This window comes from Eufriesea mexicana, unplaced genomic scaffold (assembly GCF_001483705.2).
Source record: "Eufriesea mexicana isolate 0111107269 unplaced genomic scaffold, ASM148370v2 scaffold1741, whole genome shotgun sequence".
Classification (NCBI taxonomy): Eukaryota; Metazoa; Arthropoda; class Insecta; order Hymenoptera; family Apidae; genus Eufriesea; species Eufriesea mexicana.
Genome location: NW_016909828.1, coordinates 23,606 through 32,819, shown reverse-complemented (window position 1 = coordinate 32,819; position 9,214 = coordinate 23,606). Strand labels below are relative to the sequence as shown.

Genomic DNA, 9,214 nt, shown 5'->3' with positions numbered 1-9,214 from the left:
CTAAAAATTTAGTATAGATTTAGCGTTGTATTTCGTATACAAACGAAATTATGTATACATTACGTACGGTATCATAAATGACTAATTATAATTATTTAATTACAAAGAAGAATGTTTAATTGACTGTTAATTATTCTTCATAGAAATCATCTTTACTAGAGCGTATTAATAAGAAGCGTAAAATTTGCACGTTAGATGATTAAGAGTAAAAGAAAATTTAAGAAATTATTTAAATGAAGAGTTTTAAATACAATTGTTAAAAAAACGATAATGAACCTTAGTTTATTTGTATTGTAACTTGAGGTATTAATGAAAAATTTCTCTCGCATTCATAATATTCGTGTCAACCAGCGCTCTCTGTTTTCTATATCAGAATATCTTCTGCACGGATTATACAGTTGGCATAACCTATAGACAATATGGCCAAGGAACTGCACAAATGTTTGATAAATTATTTCTCACAGTTAGAGAAAGTAGATTACAAGTGGAATCAATTATCCGAAGAAGCCACACGATCTCTACACGGCTTAAAGAATCAATCAGAGCAACTTCGACTTGTCATAAGGTAATGTGTTTTAACTTTCTATTTTTTTACGAATTTTGTCACTGCCTCGGACGTTTCGTGCATGCAGTTACTAGAGTAGAAACTCGATGTGAAGTTGCATCAACGTTTGGTAGAAAGAAAAGTTTCATTAATCTACTGTCAGATGTCGCTCTATTACAGCAATGAAGTCGATGATGCAGAACTCTGTAAAATAAACAAGTTACGGGATAGATTGATTTTTAAAATTCTTATGGGAATCAACGATGAACTTACACTTCTCTTTGACATTTTAACACGATTCAATAACGTTAATCAAGTAAGTGGATTTGTCATAGAAATTTTTTAATTCTTCTTTTATTTATAAGATAATTAAATCGAATCGTGAAATGAATTATTCAGTGACGCAATAAAATTATCACGAAAAATAATATTTTAGGATCTAAACAATCGTTTGAACAATTTGGAAATTGCACGAAGCAAAGTTTCGTTAGATGAAGAGACGATGAAGGAATTAGTCAATGGCACACCTTATAGACCACGATTAAATTTACTTTTAGAATGGGCAATCGAAGCTTTCAATTATTACCGTCAATTGTATCCTTTAACTGAAAATATGTCATTGATTTCTAATCTCATTTTATCTATTCGAAGATTTTCTTAACACAGAAAATTCCTTAGATATCTTCTGATCAATGGAAGTATAAAACAATTCAATTACAAAGATGAGGAAACGATAGAAAATTTAACGAAGTCTTTCGACGAGGACCGGTTTAAAAGGCTGCGGATCGAACGTAAGTACTTGGTCTTTAATTAGCATTTTAATTAATTAGCAATTTTTTCGTTCATTTGCATTATTTATTTCAGGTATACTCTATTTCACGCAATTCCTGACAAAAGAATCCGTTCGTTAGGAAGTTTTATGTACTGCAATCAAACGCCATAAATGTTTATCAGCTAACACTTATAGACTGTAAATTTTTATACATAAATGGAATAAATAATATTTTTCTTTGTTCGATACTTGTCTTTCCTTTTTGACAATATCACTTTCCTATAATTATTCTCTACCTAAAACCATAAATTTATCAAATGTAATTTTCAATATAATCTTTTTCTACGTTTCTTTGATAGATGTACACAACGTTTGTGTACGCAGTAATGAAAACTACGATTTCACGATCCATCACGAACTAACAATAAGTGCTACAAGTAGTTTAAACCATTATGTGAACTGACATTCACAGACGGTGTGTTCCACTTGTCTGACTAAAAGCCGGTTTATTTACTGAAACGACGAATATGCCTCTTTTGTCTGCAGGTGATGGCAATAAAAAGATAGCACCCGGCGTAAACTAATAATCAATGGTTTTCGAAGCAAGTACTATTGAAATGAAATTTCAATTAATACTACAACAACTACTTGTTCCATTTACCATTTCAAATACGAATGTGAATTTTGGTTCGTTTCATAAGATGAAATGAAAAGGAAGCAAAGTGAGAACGTTACTCCTACTTATTTTTTTTGCTTCTAAATTAACGAAAGTTTCGAGTGCCACTCTATAAAAAGTTTTTGTCCATTCTCGCCCTATCTGGGAAACGTAGAGCCTTTTCACTATCCGTCGAACGGAAAGCCTGTCGTTTAATTAAAATGAACGTTAGCTCGAAACAATATTAACGTTGATTGCATTACTGTCGCTGAGGTTTACCCCTCTTTGCGTTACTTATCCATAACACGAACAGCTGGTAATTGAAGGAAACAACCACTTAATGCAGCGTAATCCTTCGTGAAACGCGTGGAAAATCTGTAAAAGCGAAGATAACGAATGTTACGTAATTCGCGACTATTTTTTACAAGTGCCACATTTGGACACTTTCTGCTACATATAGACTGTAAGAATACGTGTTACTTGCTATCGATTCAGTTTTCGTAAAGGTCAAATGTTTCTACTTAATCCTCCAGCAGAATTTCCAATGTAATTAGGCACGTGGATAAAATCCTATGCATCCGATACACCTAATACCTCGAAATCTGTTGACTATCTTGAATGTTGGCTATCATGAACGATGTCAGCTTGATAAAACCACGTAACATTTCCAAGTACTTGTAATCCCTCTTGCAATTAATTCTTTTATTCATCGAGTCTCGATAAATTTACAAGAAAGTATAGAATCGTTTACGAATCACAATTATAACTACCACGTAAACAGATTCCTATGAGTCTCTGTAATGGAACTGACTTTTCCATGCCATCTGAAATTCAACGATTAAAGTAAAAATCATCGTCCAGATTTGTCATGTTCGCGTTTCACCTCTTTGATCGACGTCGAATGTTAGTCACGATGACATCCGTTATTCGCCACGTTCCTACGATCGGTTCGCCGATCATCGACCAATCTCCTGACAAAAAGGGTTCACGCATATTCCGGTCTGTAGGACACGGAGGCATCGAGGCGCCGGCGCTTGCTATTGATTCCGTTGGATATCGTGATTTCAAAAGTTACCATCGTAGTAGAGGGTGCCACAGTAGCTAACTGCTCCTCGTACCATAAGGAGGCCCTCGCGCTTTTCTTTATTTCACCCCAACAGGTTAGTGGCGAAATTGCAATGTTATTCCGTGACTGTACCCTATAACATTTCCGTCGAATAATTTCATTTCAAACTCGTGTACATCGCGCGGTGTCGTTGCCACGAAAGATCGTTCAGCGGAAACAACGCGATACCGGATCTTATTTATTTGAATCATCTTTCCGGGTCTCTTGCGACGAAAGCGGGTTAAATTAGGCTAACACGGATAGGCTCGACCAGTGAATGAAAGTCGAGATATTTAGAAAATACCTCTGCAAACTGTCACGAAAACTCTGAAGATTATGTAGGACGAAAAATATCACTTGATTGGTGCGCTTGTGACGTCAATGGGAACGATAGTTATAGTGCATGTCACTCGTGTAAAATTGCCGCCCAATATATCGGATACTTTCTAGTGGAACGACCAGGTTTTTCTCGATTTTTATCAAATAAACGAGAAGGATATCGCGTGAAAATGTTTCTTCTTAACATGTCTTTCATCTGCGAGTCAATTTTTATTCATGAAATTAACGAAAAGCGTTCGGAAAGGTACGATATTTGATTGTCAATAGAAGATAGTCGATACGGAGGTAAACATTTTCAACAGGAAGCGTTCTCGACACAATTACACTTGCAGCATATTTAATGGCTCGTAATTGACTGTCAAGATCCCTCGTATACGAGGTCAGGGGCGTAGTAAAGCTGAAAGGCAAACATCCCTTCCTTCCGACTGACTGTCCTATCGATAAAAAAAGGGACGTGTAGCAGGTTCTTTAAGTAGAATTGCAAAGACATTTCTGTGCAGTGCTTTTCTTAAAGGGCAAAGAGCGTTTAAATGGGAGAATAAGGAAATCGCGTGTGATTCTCTGCGTGTCGTTCACTTATCTATTGTTTACGTCGAATTTATTACCTTTAGATTTAGTTACAACTTATAGTTGATATTCGGTGTTACATAATCAGCTAGAAAATTCTAACAAATTCGCTGAATGTTATTTTCCTCGAGTTCTGTTCATGCAAATAATTTTGGGTACAAAAGCTGTTACAAAATTAAATACGCCAGTTGCTATAAAAAGTAAAGGCGTTTAAGAAGCACGATTATTATGGGAAAATTGAGTATCGAATCGAAGAGGTTGGATATCCTAGGAAATATTTTGTTTTTAAAATTACTTTATCAAAGGAACTGCAATCGGTGTACACGTGAAACGAATAGAAGTGCCAAATATAATATCTCGAGTTTATGGAGCGTATCCTCACTGATCTAACTTTAAAAGACACTGCAGCTGTAATTCTTGTTCGCGTTTAATGACACGATAGAGTTAGCAGACGAACTGTAAACGCAGATATAATAGAGAGTAGTTTAATACTTATTTTTAAAACGAGATTAACTACGACAAAATTACTTCCCTTCTTCTCAATCTTTTTCGTAATCAATGAATATAGCAATGAAAAAGCTTTTTCCATTAAATCATTATTAAATTCATGCATGTATGAAATTGAACCTGACAATATACGAGGAAATTTAATATTGGTCCGCATTGGTACAAACAAGTAAAGGTATATCAAATTTAATAATTCGAAATTCCGAAGCTTGGTAATTAAACAGTATGCATATTACCTCACCTACACCATAAAATTGCTTATTAACTACGAATTTTCTATTTAATCGTTTATCGAGATTTTCATTTATTAAATTCCTAAAATTCTTTCATCTGCAAACTTTGGTCCTTTAAGTTTGATTGCATTTACGAATTCATTAAAACTATCATACATTTCTGTCCCTTATATTTTTCCTACCATTTCAATTCCATTTGTACGAATCCATCGATGAAGCTCAGTTATATATTTTTACGATACTCTTTCCGAGGTCAGCAATGATTAACAATTACTTAATATTCTGTTTCCAACAGGATGGAGTCCATAGGCGCGCGTGGTATGTCTGTTTGATCTTTCCAAAGGAAGAAAATTGTGGTCGCACAATAGGAAGAAAGAATGGCGAACACGGCCCACCTCGTTCGCCGGCAAAGCTCGCGTGACTTAAAACCCCAGAAAAGTGTCGACAAACTAGAAATGAAGGAAATGAGAGGAAGGTTAGTGGTGGACAATAGAAAGACTAACACCACTGCCAATTACGGGGCCACGAACGCTGCCTTTGAGGACTCCAGTCCTAATACGAAGGTATAATAACGTCAAGTAATACTATTCTGGTAAAAATAATTAATATTTAATGAGGAGATTTCAGATTAACGAATAAATTCGTATCAGCTATGAATTTCAGCGAATATCCTGTACGAAGTGAAATATTTAATCCGATATCGTACATTATTTGTTATCGCAGAACAAAACGGGAAACGGGGGCGGGGGTAGTAAGCTTGAGAGTAACGAAGGAAAAGCGATTTTTCGGCCAGAAGCAGGGGAGGATGAAAGAGAAAATTGGGACAGTAAGCTTACTTTTCTATTAGCAACCGTGGGGTATGCTGTGGGTCTCGGGAACGTGTGGAGATTTCCATATCTCGCTCAAAAAAATGGTGGAGGTACGTTAGTTGTTTTTCCAGAAATGAAATGCCTTTGAAAAATATATGGAATCTAAATTCTCGTATCGTATCACATACTCCGGAAATATTAGTATAACTTGGATGAAAGAGAAATGTGTGTCAAAGGTTAATTGTTTGCTGTTTGTTCTAATCTTTCGACACAGGTGCATTTTTAATCCCTTACTTTGTAATGTTGGCTATCGAGGGTATTCCTATATTTTATCTGGAGTTGGCAATTGGCCAGAGACTACGGAAGGGTGCTATAGGCGTATGGAATCAGGTGATTGTTGCACGATGAATACAATTCCACTCGTCAAAATAAACGTACACTTTCACAAACAACGTTTCATGTTTTATAACAGGTTTCTCCATATATGGGTGGTATTGGTGTAAGCAGTGCCGTGGTTTCATTCAATGTAGCTCTGTACTACAACACTATTATCGCTTGGTGCCTCTTCTACTTCGTTCAAGTGAGCGTTCATTCATCTTCTGATAATTTCTCATTCAAAGAGATATAACATTGCAATTCTTGATATTTGTATAACCCTTTCTTCGTTACTTTTTATCGAATAAATTTGAAAACATTTCATATTACATGTGAACGTTCGAAATGAGATTAATAAGTAAATTAATTATTTTTTTCCAGAGTTTCCAGTCACAGTTACCATGGGCAGAGTGTCCTAACGTATATTTTCAAAATGGATCGTATGCACCTGAACCAGAGTGTGTGGTACGATTGGTTTGATCAATGTCTCGATATTTAATTAAGATAATTTCGCTAGAACCAGTGTTTGTTTCTCAGGTTAGCAGTCCCACTCAGTACTTCTGGTATCGAACAACTTTGATGATTTCTGAAGACATTAATACCCCAGAGATATTTAATTGGAAGATTGCTCTGGCACTGGTGATTGCTTGGATTCTCGTCTACATGTGCATGATCAAAGGAATCGCGTCTTCAGGGAAGGTATTCTTTTAAAGTATTCAACGTTGATTGCATAATTTCGTACGAAATCACACGTGGAATTAATCTATCGATTCTTCAAACAACTTTATAAATTGAAATATCTTTTATAGGTCGTGTACGTAACCGCCACATTTCCGTATATCGTTCTCATTATTTTCTTCTTTCGTGGCGTCACACTGACAGGAATGTCTGATGGTCTACGACATCTTTTTACGCCAAAGGTATAGTCTATGTTGTATGCACGCTGTCTAAATAATTTCGAGCAATACGATAGCTTTCAATAATAAAATTATTTGTTCAGTGGTGGAAATTAACCGACCCAGTGGTCTGGTTGGAAGCAGGAACACAGATATTCTTTTCCCTCGGTTTGGCATTCGGTGGTTTAATAGCGTTTTCTTCTTACAATCCTGTAAACAACAATTGTTACCGAGACGCTATTATGGTCAGTTTAACCAACTGTTTCACTTCGATGTTTGCAGGAATTGTTGTGTTTTCTATTATCGGTAATTACTCCTTGTTCCACCGAATTTCAAGTCACAAATTAATAAAAATTCCACTAAAAGTTTACATATTTTTAAACATAGGTTTCAAAGCTACCATGGTTTATGAACATTGTTTATCGGAGAGAAACAACACGCTCATCAGCATTTTTGGCCAAATAGATAAAATACCAGATGAAATACCAGCGAGCGGTACACTTTTGAATATTACCACAGGAAATGGAACATTGGATAACTTAATCATGCCAGAACTACCGGAATGCGATCTTGAAAAAGAGTTGGACAATGTAAGTTGCACTGTTAAACATCCGTAAGTTAAATCATTACTACTTGCTCGCTCTGAAAAAACAATTTTCTTCTCGAAATATTTCAGTCAGCGTCAGGCACAGGTTTAGCGTTTATCATCTTCACGGAAGCGATAAATCAATTTCCTGGTGCTCAATTCTGGTCCATACTATTTTTCCTTATGCTATTCACCCTTGGAATTGACTCTCAATTTGGTACACTCGAGGGAGTTGTTACAAGTATCGTAGACATGAAGCTATTCCCAAATTTGCGAAAGGAAATCCTCACAGGTCGGCGATTATTAAAACGTTCATCACCGTTAAACTAATTAAAGGTAACCAGAGTCGTTTCATAGTCTCGTTTCATTCTGGAAACAGGTGGCATTTGCTTGGTTTGTTGCGTGATCTCAATGGCCTTCGCTCACGGTGCTGGTAGCTACGTTTTTTTACTATTTGATAACTTCAGTGGAAACTTTCCTCTGCTAATCATCGCTTTCTTTGAATGTATCGCGGTATCGTACGTTTATGGTCTAAAAAGGTATGCAATGATATTCCAAATATACCTGATGTTTCTCACCTGTGTTATTTCCAAGATCGTTTGAATTGCTGGCATTATTTCATTCATAGATTCGCCGATGATATCGAGCTAATGACTGGCAACCGTCCAGGCCTTTATTGGCTAATCTGTTGGAAATACCTCAGCCCGATGGCTATGTTGAGCATTTTAATTGCCTCGATCGTGGAAATCATTGTCGATGGAAGTGGTTATCCAGCTTGGGTTGCCAGCAAAGGTATTACAGAGAAACACGAGTGGCCGGTTTGGGCTTTGGTTCTCATCGGTATACTCATTCTTGCCTCTGTTCTTTGGATTCCTACGGTTGCTATTTGCAGGTAATATTTCCGCATTTTCTCAGCTTGTTTCTCCTTTCTACCTTTTATTTCTTTATTCGTGTCGTATTTCTTCCAACTTCTTTTACATTCCTGCAAAATGCTCACATTTTCCGTTTAGACTATTCGGAATACTTATAATCGAGGATAACGAGAAAGCGTGGTTTCCCGCGGCCGATTTGAAAGAGTTTCACGGGATCGTACCACACGAAGTTACACCAGCTGAAACATTATTATTCTGTATAAGAAGCGATGGATCAGAGGGGCTCTGTTGCCCGACCGGTGGTCCTAGCGATGACGATGAGGATCTTACCTAGGAATGGTTATCCTCCTGCATGTTGGATTAACATGTGTTTAAATGGTTCATAGACCGAGAAACAGCATTTTTTTACTTCGTATCAAGGTCCAGATCATTAGCAATTAATTTAAATTCGATTAGATATCACACGTGTCCTTTATTCCCGTTTAAGTTTGGTACTTGACACTTTTGCAATTTACTTCAGAGCGTATTACAAGGGTACATCGTGTCAATTATGGCGAAAATGATTAATATAATTCGAACTATATTTACATCATGATGAAGTTTGGATGAAGTTCTTTTAGAAGAAATTTAGATAACAGAGAAATTCGAAAGTACGAATTTAATATGACGATTTAAACACAGATCATTGTTTTTCATTTGAAGACGTGTCTCTCTGCTGCTTTTCGAGTCTCTGGATCATTTAGCAATACGTGAGTATGTCAATATCAACTGGAAAAGTAAAATGGAAACGTTCCCCGACGTTTTCAGTAAGTAATTGCCAATAAAATAATGGACAAATAGTTACGAAACGGATAAGAATAAAAATAAACAAGAAACTGCAAGTTCTACTTTTAAGCCAAACTTACAGTTTCTTTGCTTACGAAGATATATGATACATCTCAAATTGAACGAATT

At 36.2% G+C, this 9,214-nt stretch overlaps 2 protein-coding genes across 2 annotated transcripts; both read left to right on the top strand.

Annotated features, from left to right (window-relative positions):
• The first annotated feature begins 419 nt into the window (after positions 1 to 419).
• LOC108548598 (uncharacterized) lies at positions 420 to 1,485 on the top strand. Its single transcript, XM_017901625.1, has 5 exons — positions 420 to 565; positions 725 to 860; positions 981 to 1,138; positions 1,223 to 1,335; positions 1,409 to 1,485. Exons 1-5 carry the CDS (start codon positions 420 to 422, stop codon positions 1,453 to 1,455), a joined length of 600 nt encoding a protein of 199 aa, XP_017757114.1. The 3' UTR covers positions 1,456 to 1,485.
• A 1,581-nt stretch (positions 1,486 to 3,066) lies between these two features.
• Positions 3,067 to 8,594, top strand: LOC108548606 (sodium-dependent neutral amino acid transporter B(0)AT3). Its single transcript, XM_017901634.1, has 14 exons — positions 3,067 to 3,131; positions 5,018 to 5,285; positions 5,446 to 5,641; positions 5,806 to 5,921; positions 6,004 to 6,111; positions 6,288 to 6,371; positions 6,444 to 6,605; positions 6,716 to 6,826; positions 6,907 to 7,108; positions 7,190 to 7,392; positions 7,479 to 7,680; positions 7,768 to 7,927; positions 8,017 to 8,280; positions 8,399 to 8,594. Exons 2-14 carry the CDS (start codon positions 5,100 to 5,102, stop codon positions 8,592 to 8,594), a joined length of 2,190 nt encoding a protein of 729 aa, XP_017757123.1. The 5' UTR covers positions 3,067 to 3,131; positions 5,018 to 5,099.
• The last annotated feature ends 620 nt before the right edge of the window (positions 8,595 to 9,214 follow it).

What these genes read in the sequence shown, in the direction of transcription:
- LOC108548598 (XM_017901625.1), top strand. Translation starts at nt 420, where the DNA reads ATGGCCAAGGAACTGCACAAATGTTTGATAAATTATTTCTCACAGTTA. An exon ending in GATTCAATAACGTTAATCAA is followed by an intron (nt 861 to 980) that starts GTAAGTGGATTT and finishes ATAATATTTTAG; the next exon opens with GATCTAAACAATCGTTTGAA. An exon ending in TAAAAGGCTGCGGATCGAAC is followed by an intron (nt 1,336 to 1,408) that starts GTAAGTACTTGG and finishes TATTTATTTCAG; the next exon opens with GTATACTCTATTTCACGCAA.
- LOC108548606 (XM_017901634.1), top strand. Translation starts at nt 5,100, where the DNA reads ATGGCGAACACGGCCCACCTCGTTCGCCGGCAAAGCTCGCGTGACTTA. An exon ending in CGCTCAAAAAAATGGTGGAG is followed by an intron (nt 5,642 to 5,805) that starts GTACGTTAGTTG and finishes CTTTCGACACAG; the next exon opens with GTGCATTTTTAATCCCTTAC. An exon ending in GACATCTTTTTACGCCAAAG is followed by an intron (nt 6,827 to 6,906) that starts GTATAGTCTATG and finishes TTATTTGTTCAG; the next exon opens with TGGTGGAAATTAACCGACCC.